Source organism: Dryobates pubescens, chromosome 29 (genome assembly GCF_014839835.1).
Source record: "Dryobates pubescens isolate bDryPub1 chromosome 29, bDryPub1.pri, whole genome shotgun sequence".
Classification (NCBI taxonomy): Eukaryota; Metazoa; Chordata; class Aves; order Piciformes; family Picidae; genus Dryobates; species Dryobates pubescens.
The window spans coordinates 10732769-10749424 of NC_071640.1; the positions used below are offsets into that span (position 1 = coordinate 10732769).

At 55.5% G+C, this 16656-nt stretch overlaps 1 protein-coding gene across 1 annotated transcript in view; it reads right to left on the minus strand.

Annotated features, from left to right (window-relative positions):
- CACNA1B (calcium voltage-gated channel subunit alpha1 B) overlaps positions 1 to 16656 on the minus strand; it is a 432602-nt gene that overhangs the window by 14515 nt on the left and 401431 nt on the right. The window contains exons 38-42 of the mRNA XM_054174438.1: positions 6774 to 6882; positions 5323 to 5430; positions 3645 to 3754; positions 1649 to 1776; positions 787 to 913 (exon numbers count right to left, since the gene is read on the minus strand). Coding sequence (XP_054030413.1) covers positions 787 to 913; positions 1649 to 1776; positions 3645 to 3754; positions 5323 to 5430; positions 6774 to 6882 — 582 coding nt within the window. The remainder of the gene's footprint in view (positions 1 to 786; positions 914 to 1648; positions 1777 to 3644; positions 3755 to 5322; positions 5431 to 6773; positions 6883 to 16656) is intronic.

Sequence of the window (16656 nt, forward strand, 5' to 3'; positions counted from 1 at the left end):
TGCCCTGTGAAACCCCTCAGCTGAGCTGGCACACTGCTGACAATGGGATTGGCACTGTGGGGCAGCTAGGAAGGGGTAACCCTTAGGAGCTTCTTGCAGCAGACATCATTCCATGAGAAGCATCTCCACATGCAGAGTTCTCAGGCTGCAGAAGCTCCCAGGTTTGGTTTTCTCCATAATGTTCAAGTGCACTTGGGCTTGTGAGAGCCAGAACAATGCTTGTGCCAAGGGAGAGATCTGCTGCACCTCACCATAGAATCAATAAGGTTGGAAAAGACCTCAGAGATCATCAAGTCCAACCTGTCACCCAACACCTCCTCACAACTAAACCACGGCTCCAAGGGCCACATCCAATCCCCTTTTGAACACCTCCAGGGATGGGGACTCCACCACCTCCCTGGGCAGCACATTCCAAGGGCTAACAACTCTCTCTGGGAAGAACTTTCTCCTCACCTCCAGCCCAAACTTCCCCTGGCACAGCTTGAGACTGTGTCCTCTTGTTCTGGTGCTGCTTGCCTGGCAGAAGAGACCAACCCCCTCCTGGCTGCAACCTCCCTTCAGGGAGCTGGAGAGAGCAAGAAGGTCTCCCCTGAGCCTCCTCTTCTGCAGGCTAAGCAACCCCAGCTCCCTCAGCCTCTCCTCACAGGGCTGTGCTCCAGACCCCTCCCCAGCTTTGTTGCCCTTCTCTGGACACCCTCAAGTGTCTCAGTGTCCTTAAACTGAGGGTCCCAGACCTGGACACAGGACTCCAGGTGGGGCCTAACCAGCTTCCCCCTCTTTGCTCACCCTTTCAATGGGGATTTCCTCTGAGTGGCCTCGTTCAAAAGCTGGGGTCCTGGTTTCATAAAACACATCCTGGGTGCGCTGGGTCCCCCAAGAGCTGGACTCTTTGATTCCACCCTCTGGGGCTGGTCTGTCAGGAGAAAGGAAGAGGAAAAAACATCAACTCTTTTGTAAAGAGATTTAGTTTGCCTTCTTGTGATGAAGGTAAACCACTCAGATACCCTTGGTGTCCCCAGCAGTGGGAAAGTGTCCCAGCCATGGTGTGCAGGAGCTGCTGGTCTTGGAGTCCCCAGCAGTGGGAAAGTGTCCCAGCCATGGTGTGCAGGGGCTGCTGGTCTTGGTGTCCCCAGCAGTGGGAAAGTGTCCCAGCCATGGGGTGCAGGGGCTGCTGGTCTTGGTGTCCCCAGCAGTGGGAAAGTGTCCCAGCCATGGTGTGCAGGGGCTGCTGGTCTTGGTGTCCCCAGCAGTGGGAAAGTGTCCCAGCCGTGGTGTGCAGGGGCTGCTGGTCTTGGAGTCCCCAGCAGTGGGAAAGTGTCCCAGCCATGGTGTGCAGGGGCTGCTGGTCTTGGTGTCCCCAGCAGTGGGAAAGTGTCCCAGCCATGGTGTGCAGGGGCTGCTGGTCTTGGAGTCCCCAGCAGTGGGAAAGTGTCCCAGCCATGGTGTGCAGGGGCTGCTGGTCTTGGTGTCCCCAGCAGTGGGAGACTGTCCCAGCCATGGGGTGCAGGGGCTGCTGGTCTTGGTGTCCCCATGCGTGTAGCCCCACCTCCAGAGCTACTGAACCATCAGTGGTTGGGGCTGCTGCCTCCGCCCAGAGTGTCCTTCCCCTGTGTCAGGGCTTTGGGGTGGGGGACCTCAGGATACTCACAGGGCCCCACCGTTGTTGAGCGAGGCTGAGCTCTTCTGCCGGAGGAAGGCCTTGGCGTTGTTGAACGCCGCGGGCTGGGTCTGCTCCAGAGTGGCCTTCAGAGGGTGGAAGAGTGACACAGGCCCAGGCTGCAAAGCACAAGGGAAAGGTGTCAGAGACAGAGCTGTGCACAGATAGGAGGGGCTGCAGTGCTTCTCCTGGCTAATGAAAAGTCCTCTTTGGCACCCCGAGAGGTCAGCCCAGCGGAGAGCACATCGCAGCCTCCCCACAGCTGCAGGAGGCTCTGAAGGACATTCGCTGTGCCCAGCTTTGCACAAGCCAAGGTCATGCTGCAGACCTCCTTCCCCCTCCCAGAGCACTGCCCCTGTCACCAGGGTGCAGCAGGGGTTGCAAACACTGCAGTGACCCTTTGGGCTGTGAGATTCAGGTGGCTTGAGTGACACTGGGTCTGCTGTGGGGCAGACACAGGCTGCGCTGGGGATCAGCTGGATGATGCTCCTGAGATCAGGACCTACAAGAAAGCTGGGGAGGGACTTTTGAAGGTGTCAGGGAGTGATAGGACTGGGGGGGTTGGAATAAAACCAGAAATGGGTAGATTCAGAAGAAGTTCTTCCCCATGAGGGTGGTGAGAGTCTGGCACAGGCTGCCCAGGGAGGTGGTAGAAGCCTCATCCCTGGAGGTGTTTGCAGCCAGGCTGGATGTGGCTGTGAGCAACCTGCTGCAGTGTGAGGTGTCCCTGCCCATGGCAGTGGGTTGGAACTGGCTGAGCCTTGGGGTCCCTTCCAACCCTGACAGTTCTGTGATTCCATGAAGTTGTTTGGGTTGGAAGAGACCTTTAAGGTCATCAAATCCAAGCATTAACCCAGCACTGCCAGGTCATCACTAAACCAGGTCCCTCTGCACCACATCTCCATGGCTTTGAAACCCCTCCTGGGATGAGGGCTCCACCCCTGCCCTGGGCTGCCTGTTTCAGGCCTTGACAAGCCTTTTTGGGGAAGAAATTGCTCCTTGTGTGCAACCTAAACCTCCCCTGGTGCAACATGAGGCCATTCCCTCTTGTCCTATCACCTACAGCATGGGAGAAGAGCCCCATCCCCCAGATATTGGTGCTATCAGAAACCACTGGGCTTTAATCCCAAGCCAGATGGATGGAAATGTTTTCAAGAGGTTGCAAGCATCCTCAAACCTATTAGAGCCAAAAAGAGCCTGAAACATTCCCATTTCCAGAAGCATCTTCAGCATTTTATAAGCAAACCAGCAGCAGCATTCAGTAAGCCTTTGGGGTCCCATTTGGTGTTCACTACTCCTTAGGCCACCTCTGGAAGCAAGACCTTAGGTGGAAAGATCTTTCCAGACCTCCTGAAAACAGCAACTGGAACAACTTTTCTTCTTTTCCTGTTGTGGTCTTTTTGGTGGTGGTGGTGGTTTTGGATTTGGTTTGGGGTTTTGGTTGGAGGTTTTTTGTTTGTTTTGGTGGTTGGATTGGGGGGGGGGGGTTGTTGGGGGTTTTTTGGTGGTTGGGTTTTTGTTTGGTTTTGTTGCTTGCTTGGTTGGTTTGAGAGAGAAAGAATTCCAGGAGAGCTTCCCATTCCCCCAGCCACCCTTTTCAACCCCTGCCTGGAGCAGCAGTCAGGCTTCCTCCCAGGCAAGCAGCACCAGAACAAGAGGACACAGTCTCCAGCTGTGCCAGGGGAGGTTCGGGCTGGAGGTGAGGAGAAAGTTCTTCCCAGAGAGAGTTGGCCACTGGGATGTGCTGCCCAGGGAGGTGGTGGAGTCCCCATCCCTGGAGGTGTTCAAGAGGGGATTGGATGTGGCACTTGGTGCCATGGTTTAGTCAGGAGCTGTTGGGTGACAGGTTGGACTTGGTGACCTTTGAGGTCTCTTCCAACCTTGGTGACACTGTGAAACATGCCAGTGATCCTTGTGGGAGCTGCCCAAGGCTGGAGAAGAGGTTGGGCCAAGAGGAAGGCTGGAGAAGGACCTTTTGGCTGAGTACCTGGCAGAGGCCCCCAGGTGGCTGGACTTGCTCCCTGCTGTTCTTGTTCTGCTTGTAGAAGTCAAATATCATCAGCGCTGCGTAGACCTTCCCCACCGTCATCTCATCAGCTGGCAGAGGAGGGGAGAGGGGAGGAGGAATGGCACAGGGTTAGGAGAGGAGAAGAGTAAGTCAAAGAGCACAAGAAAGAACAACAAATGGACAAGATAAAAAGGTGGGGGGGGAGAAAGTGACATTGGAATAATGAGGCAAAGCAGGCATGGGAAAGAGAAAAAGCAGCAAGAAAAGCTTACAACAAACTTCTTCAGCTCATTGAAGCTTGAGGGGAGACTGAGCCTGGAGACGAGGAAGACATTCTTTCCAGTGAGGGAAGGGAGACACTGGCACAGGTTGACCAGGGAGGTTGTGGATGCCCCCTGCCTGGTGCTGTTCAAAGCCAGGTTGGATGAGACTTTGAGCAGCCTGGGCTGGTGGGAGGTGTCCCTGCCCATGGCAGGGGGGTTGGACCTGGGTGATCTTTAAGGTCTCTTCCAACCCAACCCATTCTATGATTCTATGGTTGCCTGTCTCTCCCTTTGAGGTGTGAGGAGGATGGCCTCCTGTCTCCAGCCCTCTGGGGCAAACTTCCACAGAGCCCATGCAGAAAGAAAACACCAGGCAGGGAAACTCTGGGGCACTGAGAGCAGTGCCAGCAGACGACTTGCTAAGTTAATAGCAGAGCCCCAGCCAGCTTTGTATCAACAAAGAAGCCTTATTCTCATTTCTTTGAGCTGTACTCAGCAGAGCCATAATGGGCTCCTTTCCACTGAAAGAGGACCTGGGTTTTCCAGGTGGCTTTTTCCACCCTCCCAGCTCTGCCACCAGCCTGTCCCTGCACAGCAATGGAGCTCTGGAGAGCAGGGTTACAGCAGCAGATAGAGAGGCAGCCTAAGAGGGGAGGAGGGAAAGGCTTCCCTGTCACCACTTGCTGATTTACACCTCCTCAGATGGTCTAAGCTCAGGAAATCTACCTTAGCATATTGAAACACATGCCCAGCTGTGACCTCAACTTCCCTGCTCCTTGTGTCACCCAGGAAGGGAGGTGCTGGCTGTGAACACTGAGGAGAGGATACCCTGAAACCAAACTGCTTGGTTACTCTGCTGAGAGCATCCCACCTTGGTGGGGGTAGGGACAGAGCACCAGGGAGGAGAAACTTACTTTGGGCTCTTTAGGCAGCTGGGATGGGTTGAGTGCTTGCTCATCCCAGAATCCCAGCACGGTGAGGGTTGGACAGGACCTCTGGGGATCACCCACTCCAAGCCCCTGCTAAAGCAGGGCACCCACAGCAGCCTGCCCAGGAGCACAATGGCCAAGGGGGGGTTGGAAGCTCTCCAGAGCAGGAGACTCCACAACCTCTCTGGGCAGCCTGCTCCAGGCCTCCAGCAGCCTCACACCAAAGAAGTTTCTCCTCCTGTTCAGAAGGAACCTCCTGGGTTCCAGTGTGTGCCCAGTGCCCCTTGTCCTGGGCACCACTGAGAGGAGTCTGGCCTCATCCTCTTGCCCTCCCCACCCTTTAGCTCTTGCTGAGCATTGCTCAGCTCCCCTCTGGTGCTGCTCCTCTCCAGGCTCTCAGCCCCAGGGCTCTCAGCCTTTGCTCCTCACAGAGCTGCTCCAGGGCCCTCGTCAAGAGCCACTTACGCTTGTGAGGAGGCACCAGCAAGTCCAGAGTCTTCTGGGACAGGTTAGGCCACACCAGGGAGATCTCCTTTCTCAACTCAGCATCACACTGGTGCTGCTTCACGCCTCCTGCAGAAAGGGAGGGGAGAAGAAGCAGCACATGAAGAAGAGCGACAGTCCAGGTCCTGCCAGCACACGCCACTGCGAGCACAGCAAGCCCGGGAGAAGGCAGCTGGAGAGCACCAAGCCAGCCCCAGCTGCAGCAGAGGTTGCAAAGAGAATCACAGAGAAGACCTTTGAGAACACTGAATCCAACCATCAACTGCCCCTCTCCTCTCTCCCCCTCTCCTCTCTTCCCCTCTCCTCTCTTCCCCTCTCCTCTCTTCCCCTCTCCTCTCTTCCCCTCTCCTCTCTTCCCTTCTCCTCTCTTCCCCTCTCCTCTCTTCCCCTCTCCTCTCTTCCCCTCTCCTCTCTTCCCCTCTCCTCTCTTCCCTTCTCCTCTCTTCCCCTCTCCTCTCTTCCCCTCTCCCCTCTTCCCCTCTCCTCTCTTCCCCTCTCCTCTCTTCCCCTCTCCTCTCTTCCCCTCTCCTCTCTTCCCTTCTCCTCTCTTCCCCTCTCCCCTCTTCCCCTCTCCTCTCTTCCCCTCTCCTCTCTTCCCCTCTCCCCTCTTCCCCTCTCCTCTCTTCCCCTCTCCTCTCTCCCCCTCTCCTCTCTTCTCTTCTCTACATCCAGGCAGGTTTTGAAAGTCTCCAGAGAAGAAGACTCCACAACCTCTCTGGGCAGCCTGCTCCAAGGCTCTGTCACCCTCACAGTGAAAAAGTGTTTCCAGGGCAGGTCACCATGCCTGGAGTGGTTCAAAACCCAGCTGGACCTGGCACTTCAGCACATGGCTTGCCTGCCCCCCAGGCCACCCCAAAGGCAAAGTGATGCTCAGGACCCTTCTGTTTTCTGTCCCCCAGGCCACCCCAAAGGCAAAGTGATGCTCAGGACCCTTCTGTTTTCTGCCCCCCTAGGCCACCCCAAAGGCAAAGTGATGCTCAGGACCTCTCTGTTTTCTGTCCCCAAAGCCATCCCAAAGGCAAAGTGATGCTCAGGACCCCTCTGTTTTCTGTCCCCAAGGCCATCCCACAGGCAAAGTGATGCTCAGGAACATTCGGCTGCCTGCCCCTCAGGCCACCCCAAAGGCAAAGTGATGCTCAGGACACTTCTGTTGCCTGCCCCCAAGGCCACCCCAAAGGCAAAGTGATGCTCAGGACACTTCTGTTGCCTGTCCCCAAGGCCACCCCAAAGGCAAAGTGATGCTCAGGACCCTTCTGTTGCCTGTTGCTGAAGCTGCCTTGTCCTCAGGCACTCGCAGAGGGCAGGCAGGAGTTGGGAAAACAGGACTGGAGCAGGATTTTGGTGTTTTCAGGGGGACACCAAGCCCAGAGACAAGCTGGGGTTTGTGCTGGCAGAGAGCAGCTCCCTCTCACCTGAGGCCAGTTTGATTTCCAGGGCCGTGCGGATCAAGGCCATCAGCGTGGAGGTGAAGTGGACGGTGAGGTCCTCGGCTGAGATGGGCATGTTCATCCTCACCAGGCGCTGGGGAGAGAAACAGGGGGCTTGTCAGAGTGGCTTGAGGCTCCTCCCCCCACCCCAGCCCTCCCCTCCCCCTCTGCAGGCCCCTAGAGACAGGCAGATCACAGAGGTGTGCTCACCTTTTGTGTGCTGAGCTACCATGCGTCTTCTCCAGACAGACATCAGCCCCCTTCAGGAGCAGGGCTGAGCTGTGGCAGTGCCTTTAGTGCTCAAAGGGTTAACCTGCCAGCATTTGTGCTGCCATCCTACACAGAGAGTTCCTCCAAAGCCAGCCAGGTGGAATGCTCTCATCCCATCTCAGAGCCTGGCACCCTGCTCCTGGCAGTCTCAAGCTATGTCTGCAGCCTCTGGGCAGCCGGTGGTGCCCATCACAGCGGCCAGAGCAGCGTGCTCAGCAGGCAGGAGGCCACCCCCACCAAGCCTTCCCTACAGCAGTTGCCTTCCCCTACATTCAGTAAGATGATGGATCCACTAAGATGGGGACAGAGTGGCTGGAGAGCAGCCAGGCAGAGAGGGACCTGGAGGTACTGATTGACAGCAGCTGAACATGAGCCAGCAGTGTGCCCAAGAAGGCCAATGGCATCCTGGCCTGCATCAGGAAGAGTGTGGCCAGCAGGAGCAGGGAGGTCATTGTGCCCTGTGCTCAGCACTGCTTAGGCCACACCTTGAGTTCTGTGTCCAGTTCTGGGCTCCTCAATTTAAGAAGGACATTGAGAGACTTGAAGGTGTCCAGAGAAGGGCAACAAAGCTGGGGAGGGGTCTGGAGCACAGCCCTGGGAGGAGAGGCTGAGGGAGCTGGGGTTGCTTAGCCTGCAGAAGAGGAGGCTCAGGGAAGACCTTCTTGCTGTCTACAACTACCTGAAGGGAGGTTGTAGCCAGGTGGGGTTGGTCTCTTCTCCCAGGCAAGCAGCAGCAGAACAAGAGGACACAGTCTCAAGCTGTGCCAGGGGAGGTTTAGGCTGGAGATGAGGAGAAAGTTCTTCCCAGCAAGAGAGATTGGCCATGGGAATGTGCTGCCCAGGGAGGTGGTGGAGTCCCCATCCCTGGAGGTGTTCAAGAGGGGCTTGGATGTGGCCCTTGGAGCCATGGTTTAGTTGTGAGGAGGTGTTGGGTGACAGCTTGGACTTGATGATCTCTGAGGTCAATTCCATGATTTGCAGCCACCATGTGAGGATGTGGCTCCATCCAGAGGATGGCTGCACCTCTGAGAATGTCATTGAATTGTTTGGGTTGGGAGAGCCTTCTGAGACCATCCAGTCCAACCATCAAACCACCACCACCACCATGGCCATTAAACCACATCTCCAAGTGCCATGGCCGCCTCCAGGTGACTCCAGCACCTCCCTGGGCAGCCTGTTCCAATCCCAGACCACTCTTGCAGTGAAGAACTTGTTCCTAACACCTAACCTAAGCCTCCCCTGGTGCAGCTTGAGGCCATTTCCTCTTGTTCTATCACTTCATACTAGGGAGAAGAGACCACATCCACCTCACAGGTGACTTGGTCAGTGAGAGGGGTATGAGGAAGGCACTTTTGGTGCCAATGGCCACAGGAGGTGTGTGAGAGCTTTGTGCAGCAGCTGTGCAGGCTCTGGAGTGGTCCCAGGGTGAAGCATTTTGTTCACAGCCTGAAGCACAGCTGAGAACAAGGCTGCTGAGCCCTGTGCTGTGGCTCAGGTGCTCTGGAGCAGTTTGGGGCTGGCTGCTAAGAGCTGAAGGGCTGCAATATCCTTTTGATTGGAGACACCTGGGTTCTGTTCTTTGGCCCTCCTGGGATGCCCACAGTGAAAGAAAATAAAGTCTTCTCCATTCCTGCCAGTCCCTGAACTACACAGCTCCACCTGGACCTTACCAAGAGGGGGAAAAGCTGGGTTGACTTCATAGAATCAGAGAATTGTCAGGGCTGGAAGGGAGCTCAAGGCTCAGCCAGTCCCAACCCCCCTGCCATGGGCAGGGACACCTCACACTACAGCAGGTTGCTCACAGCCACCTCCAGCCTGGCTGCAAACACCTCCAGGGATGAGGTTTCCACCACCTCCCTGGGCAACCTGTGCCAGGCTCTCACCACCCTCATGGGGAACAACTTCTTCCTCACATCCAATCTCAATCTCCCCATTTCTAGTTTTGCTCCATCCCCCCCAGTCCTATCACTCCCTGACACCCTCCAAAGTCCCTCCCCAGCTTTCCTGTAGCCCCCTTCAGATACTGGAAGGCCACAGTTAAGTCTCCTTGGAGTCTTCTCTTCTCCAGAGTGCACAACCCCAACTCCCTCAGTCTGTCCTCACAGCAGAGCAGCTCCAGCCCTCTGATTGTCCTTGTGGTCCTTCTCTGGACACCTTCCAGCACCTCCAGATCCTTCCTGTACTAGGGGCTCCAGAACTGGACACAGAGCTCTAGGTGTGGTCTCAGCAGAGTGGAGTAAAGTCCCTCCCCAGCTCTCCTGCAGGCCCCCTTAATGTCCAGGAAGGCCACAATTAGGTCTTCTCAGAGCCTTCTCCTCTCCAGACTGAACAGCCCCAACTCCCTCAGCTTTGTACAGCTCCCCCAGTCCAAACATGGAACAGTTCCTCAAGATCAACATCTTCAGTTGCAACTGGTTGCAACTCCTTCTCCCTCACCAATCAGGACCACCTCTGAGAGGGCAAATCCATCACCCCTGCAAGCAGCAAGTGCCTGAGGTGGCTCTGGGGAGCTGCAGCTGCCTTCACACGGTGCAGGCTGGAGGTGCAGCTGGAGGGAGCACTCTCCAAGCAGGGCTGATAACAACAGGGACATGCTTAAAGGATGGATTTCTCCTTCCTCAGCAAGCTAATGATTTCTCAGCTCCTCAGTTTTCACAGCCTCTTCAGACACCTCCTTGTCTGGAGCAGCATCAGCCAGGGCTCTGTGTTCCACTCGCCGAGGGGACATGCGACCCGAGGGAGTCGTTTGGCTGAGCAGAGCCTGGCAGCAGCCTCCAGAGCCACCTGGGAGCAGGGGCCCATGCTGGGGAGGGAACTTCATCCACATCTGAAGGCTGCTCAAGCTGTTGCTTTGATCCTATCGCTGCACAGAAGCCTTCTCTTCGCTAACCAAGAGCCCAGCCTGCCGCTAATGAAACTGGAGAGTGGTCAGGGCGGGCTGCAGGCTGAGCCTGCTGCTGGGATGGAGGGAGAGCAGCTGGGGCTGGGTGCATCAGGGAAGGGGTTGGGTTGGAAGGGACCTTTTGAGGTCATCTAGCTCAGCCAGCAGGGACATCTGCAACTAGAGCAGGTTGCTCAGAGCCCCAAGCAACCTCACCTGGAGTGGTTCCAGGGATGGAGCATCTCCCACCTCTCTGGGCAACTCAGGCCAGGCTCTCACCACCCTCACTGTCAAACATTTCTTCCTTCTCTCCAGTCTGAGTCTCCCTCTTTTAGTGTCAAACCATCACTCCCTGGCCTCTCACAAGAGGCTGTGCTCAAAAGTCTGTCCCCAGCTTCCTGCTCAGCCCTTGAAGCACTGCAAGGCTACCAGAAGGTCTCCCTGGAGCCTTCTCTCCTCCAGGCTGCACAACCCCAACTCTCTCAGCCTGGCCTCACAGCAGAGGGCTTCCAGCCCTGCCAGCATCGCTGTGGCCTCCTCTGGCCCTGCTCCAAGGGGTCCCTGGCTGTGCTGAGGGCTCCAGAGCTGCCCCAGCACTGCAGGGTGGGGCTCAGCAGAGCAGAAGGGCAGAGCACTGCCCTGTGCCAAGGGCTGTGGATATCTTTCAGACACAGCTCTGCAATCCTCCCTCTGGATGTGACAGCTCAGGGCTGCCTTCTGCCACCTTGCTCAGCCCCTTTGCTGGCCTGGGGAAGCTGTGTGGTGGAAACATCTCTGCTTATGGGCAGGTTTTTCTGGTGAAGGAAAAAAGGGATGCTGAGAGCAGGGACCTGCTGGGAGCCTCAGGTGAGGCAAGAGGCAGAGCACTCAGTGTGACTCCCCCTCCATACTGTGTCCAAAACCCAGCCAAGACTGGTGAAGGAAGGCTTGGACCCCAGCTCCATCACTGGCTTCTCTCCATGCTTACAGAAATCTCTGGCACAGGAGGCAGGGACTGAGCTGCCCCAGGCACTCTGGTGTCCTGAGAGAGGACAGCCCCCAGCCCTGCTGCCTTCTCCCAGCAAAGGGTGGCCGTGTGCCAGTGCTCATGGAAGTCACAGGGCACTGGTGCAGGGCAAGCTGCTTGCTTCTGAAGGGAGCTGACATTCAGGGGAGCTGAGACCTCCTTGTTTATCCTGTTACATGCCTTTGGCTCTCCTTGCATGCTGCAGGGACAAGGGACTCGTGTAACAGCCTACGCCGTCTCCTGTAGTCTGAGGCAAACCATTGTAATCTCACAGAGCTTCCTTACAGCGTGCCCAGAGGTTATCTCCTGTGTCTGGCAAGCCTCTGAGACAGGGAAAACCAAAGCCAAGGCTCTCCTCCCTTTATAATTCAACAACAGTATCAAATGCTGGCAAAGCCACAGCGCTTTCTGTTCGGCTCACTTGTGTCCAATGAAGCAGGACTTCAAATCAGGCTTCTGCCCTCAGCACACAAAAAGTCTCAGCAGCATTGTGATGTCCACACGAGCCCACAGTTACCACTGGCAGAGTCCCACTGAATCCCAGTCCAGTGGGAGAGAGAGTTGAGGGATGGAGAGACAAGGAAGATGCATGGAGGTGAAGAACGAGCAGATGAGAAAGAATTCATCCCAGGAGAGCTCTGTCCTCACAAAAGCTGACACCAAAAGCCAGCTGGGCACTGAGATGTCCCAGGTCCAATCCCCCCCTGCCCCAGCTGACTTTCTAGAGTGAATTCCCAAAGGGAATGGGTGCAGAACACAGAGCACAGCGCAGCTCTACACTGCAATGCTCTGGGAGGCTCTCTCCTCCTACATTTGAGTCAGGGACAAAGGATTTAGAGGGAGGTTTTTCCCAGGGGATGCACACCTGGCAGTTCCACACTTGCAGGAGGGTTGGCTGAGCAAAACTCCTGTGCAAATGCTGAGTAAGGATGCTGCAAACAGCCACTGAAAGAGCCTCTCCACAGACCATGCCCCTTCCCTCCTCCTCATGTTGCCCTCAGCACTTGGCAAACTGGTCAAGCTGGAAACACTCCAGTTTCTCATCTGATAAGCCATCAGCCAGAGGGTGGTGGTGGTCATGGAGGTCCTTGAGCATCTCAGAGCCCTTGGCTGGAGAGCCCTGGCTCTAGGAGTCACATCAGGAGAGGGGAGGCTTGGTCTGGCTTGGGTGGGACGCCTCCTTCTCTCCTTTCTATGAGGGTGCCTCCCCATCCTGCCCTGGATCACACTGTTGGCAGCCAGCTGAGGAGCCCTCACATTGCAAGATGGGTTGCAGGCTGCACCTGGCAGGGCAGAGCAGCCAAAAAGCCACTAAATGGGAGAGAAGTGCCTCAGAACCCAGCACAGCCAAGCCCTACAGAGCTCAGCTATGAGTCACCCCACACCTCTCCCCGAGTCAGTGAGAACTGCTTGTTGGAAGGGTGAGCTGAGAAGAGAGGTTGCACAAATAGGGGGGAAAAAATAACTCAAAAAGACCCCAAGAGTTTTGTGGGAGAGCTCCTGCTGAAGGTGAAGCAGCTGGGAGAAAGGAACTGATTCCTCTTGGATTCAAAAGAGCTTTGCCACCCCAGCGTGTGGAGGAGGCAAGGGAGGAGGCAGCTTGGTGAGACGTGCTCACGCCGTGTCCCCACACCACTGACACCCAGAGGAGCCTCAGGATGCTTTGGGTGAGAAGGATCCTTGCAAGCTCATCCAACCCAACCCCTCTGCACTCAGCAGGGACATCTGCAATGAGAGCAGCTTGCTCAGAGCCCCAAACCTCACCTGGAATGGTCCCAGGGATGGGTCAGCCCCCACCTCCCTGGGCAACCTGGGCCAGTGTTTAACCACCCTCAGAGGGAAACATTCCTTCCTTCTCTCCAGTCTGAATCTCCCTCTTCTAGTTTCAAACCATCACCCATTGGCCTCTCACAACAGGCCCTGCTCAGAAGTCTGTCCCCAGCTTTCTGATCAGCCTCCTGAAGTATTGAAGCCTCCCTGGAGCCTTCTCTTCTCCAGGCTGCACAACCCCAACTCTCCCAGCCTGGCCTCACAGCAGAGGGCTTCTCAAAGGTCTCTTTCAACCTTGTTAATTCTATTTCAATTTCTATTTCTATTTCTATTTCTATTTCTATTTCTATTTCTATTTCTATTTCTATTTCTATTTCTATTTCTATTCCATTCCATTCCTATTCTATTTCCATTCCAATTCTGTTTCCATTCCATTCCATTCCATTCCTATTCTGTTTCTAGTCCATTCCATTCCATTCCATTCTAGTTTTCTTCCATTCCATTCCACTCTATTCTGTGGCCTCCTCTGGCCCTGCTCCAACAGCTCCACCTCCCTGGGCATCCCGTGCCGGCGTCTCATCATCCTCAGTGTCAGACATTTCTTCCTTCTCTCTGGTTTGAGTCCCTTTCTTTTAGCTTAAACCATCCCCCCTGGTCCTGTCACAGCGGGCCAAGGAGTCAGCCAGGTCAGCACAGAGTCAGCACAGTCCTTAGGAGGCCTCAGCCCCTGTGCTCCCCCAGCTCCAGAGACACAACTGAGAGCGCAGACCACAAGGAATCTTCCTTTCCCCCCCTCAATGTGATAGAGCAACCTCCACATGAAGATGTTTCCTTCCTGCACCTGCAGGGAGAGAAATCTGACTCTTTCCAAAGCTAATTCCTAATTTTACCTGCATTTTAATTTGTAAAGGAGCCGTTTAAAAGGAACTGGAGCCCAACAGCCCAGCTCTCAACTGCTCTCCTCGCCCCAGGATTGCTCTTTGCAAAGCTAAGCAAGAGCTTCATCCCTGAGCAGGGCAGAAGGGATAATTCAGTGCTTTACATCCAGCATGGGCAGCAGCATGGTTAGACCTCCTCCTGACTGTGCTGTGTAGCCTCTGCACTTTAAATTGATTAACAACAAAGCTCACATTAACATTTCCTCCCAATTTTACTGGCACCTCCTCCTGACTGAGGTTGAAGTTGCACTTCTAGGCCCCCAGTTCCTTATGCTTTGGAATATGCTCTTTTGAGATCTGAACCTGACCTGGATGATTTTCCATCTTTCTAGGCCCCCAGAAGCAGACCACAGGAGCCTGCAGATGGCAGGGGACCAAAGTTTTGTAGCTCCAGTAAAGCCTTGCAGCACTTGGGCTGCCCCTGGGAGCTGCCAGCCAGCCACAGCTGGAGGGGTGATTGAGTGAATTAGCAAATGGGGAGCAGGAATCCAAAGGTTAAAATCCCTCCCAGGTGGCTCAGACCTGACAGGGAAGCGCTCCCCTGCTCCCAAGGCTGCTCCTCTTCCTCCCTTCACCTCCAATTTCCTCCAAGAGTGTCTGAGGAGAAGCAGCTGGCAGCAGATGGAGCCGGAGCCGCGGCCGCGCCTGGGGAACGCTCCTGCAGCTCTCGGTTTTAATTAGGTGGTTTTGGAGCCGTCCCTCTCCCTCCCTCCCTCCCTCCCCAGCGAGGGGAGCTCATTAATGTGGCTGCAGGAGAAGGCCCCAGAGGCAGGAGCTCTGACAGTGTCTCTGGAGTCTCCTAATTAACTCTGTGCTGATAACGAGGTAGTCACCGATTACCGCCGGGTTGTGCCCGGGCTGGCTGGGTGGTCAGGAGGGGGGCAGACACCACCTCCCCCTGCCAGCCTCTAGCAGTGATTTAATTGCAAGTAAACAAAAGCCTCACTAACCAGACACCAAAGCCTCGTGTCAAGCACAATTGGCTGAATTTGTGCCCTTTCAGCGTTGTTGCAGATTTGCTGCTTAGAAACTTCTTGGGCAGTGGCCAAACAGGCAGAGAAACGGGGGTGGGGGGGGTGGTGGAATTCATCCTGGTGTCAAAAGCCAGGATAAAAGGTCTCCTGCTGGCTGCCAGCCTGACCCAGAAAGGCAGGAGTGAGCAGAAATATCTGCACTGTGAATCGAATTCAGCGACACAATTTGTCCAGGCATTAGGAGGATGAGGAGAGCAGGGAGCTAGGAGCACCAGCAGAACCAGCTGGCACCCCCATGGCTTTGAATTATTGAGAGCACCCCACCAGCAGCTCCCACTCAGCCTCTGGGATAGGAAGTGGTCTGGGAACAACCTCCCCCCTCCCCCCCCCCCAAACGTGAAGAAGCTGGGGACAATGGAGAGCTGCTTGTGGGAAAGGAGGCTGAGCTTGGTGAATAAATTATTGCCTATGAATAATTCACCCTGACCTAGTTGTCATTCTGCTAGTCCCATTTAACTCTTCTCTTGGCTTCAGAGAGGTTGGCTGTGGCCTTCCCCTCTCCCATGGCTGACAAAGGAGCCAGGGCTGGCCCCCAAAGGTGAGCCACAAGTGGACTGCAGAGTGGTCATCTTGCACCTTCAGTAGTGAGCAAGCTTGCTCCTTGTCTGTCAGAAGCAATGCGTGATGCTAGCTGTGTGCAGGAGAGGTAGTGTGGATGGGTAGCTAGAAATGGGCCACCCAAACTCTTGCTGAGCCTTCAGGGATCTGATCTTGATCTCAGAATCCATGTGGCAAGCTGAGGTGCAGCCCTGGTGTGAATGAGGAGCAGCCCAGCTCAGCCTCCTATGACATATCCAGGAGGCTTGGCCAAATCAGGAGGTGTTAAAGGGAGAGTCAGAGCCCTCTTAATCCCTGAGTAAATCACCCTTGGAACAGGGGGTGCCAAGCCAGGCTGGCCAGCACCAACAGAACCACAAAATAAAGCCAAGGGCCCCCTCCAGCTGCCAGCAGCATCCTGCAGACTCAGTGCAGAGCTTTGTGTGGAGCTCAGCTGGGATAGAAGTGGAGATGTGCTGCTGGTGCTGCCGGCTTCTCCTGCTCCCAGAAAGGGAGGTAAAAGGTGAGCCTGAAGAGCAGTGGGGAAAGGCTTGGGTTATTGCCTCTCCCAGCACCACAGTGTTCCTAAGGATCACAATCAAACCTTCCTCCAGAGGACCATGACACCATTTGGGCTGGAAGAGCTCTTTCAGATTATCAAGTCTAACCATTAAGCCAGCACTGCCAGGTCACCACCAAACCACATCCCTCAGCACCACATCTGCACAGCTTTGACACCTCCCTAGGGAGTGGCTTCCACCACCTCCCTGGGGAGCCTGCTCCATCGTTTGAGAAACCTTTCAGGGAGGAAGTTTCTCCTAATACCCAACCTAAACCTCCCCTGGTGCAACTTGAGGCCATTTCCTCGTGTCCCATCACTTGTTCTTTGGGAGAAGAAACCAACTCCCACCTCACTCCAACCTCCTAAGTTGCAGAGTGCAATGAGGTCTCCCTCCAGCCTCCTTTCCTCCAGACTGAACAATCTTACCTCCCTCAGCTGCTCCTCCCCAGCCCTGGTCTCCAGACCCTTCCCCAGCTTGGTTGCCCTTCCCTGGACACTCTCCAGCACCTCAATATCCTTCTTGCAGTGAGGTTCCCAAAACTGAACCCAGTACTGGAGGTGTGGCCTCACCAGTGCCCGGCACTGGGGGACGATCATCTCACTGGCAGTGTAGCTCCAGAGGGATATAGCAGTGCCAGGTGCGTTTCCTTCTCCCCCTTTCATGAAGCACACAAAGCTCTGTGAGGCAAAGGATGGAGTGACCCCAGGTGACTCCACAGCTGGCTGCCACTCTGCCCTGAACAGCAGAGACAACCCCAGGACACTGCAGCACAATCAAGCTGTGTCTGAGAGGCCTCCAAGCCTCACCACATGACTAGACAGAGTGGAGCACCACCACCACCACCCTCACCTGGAAATGGACCAGCCATC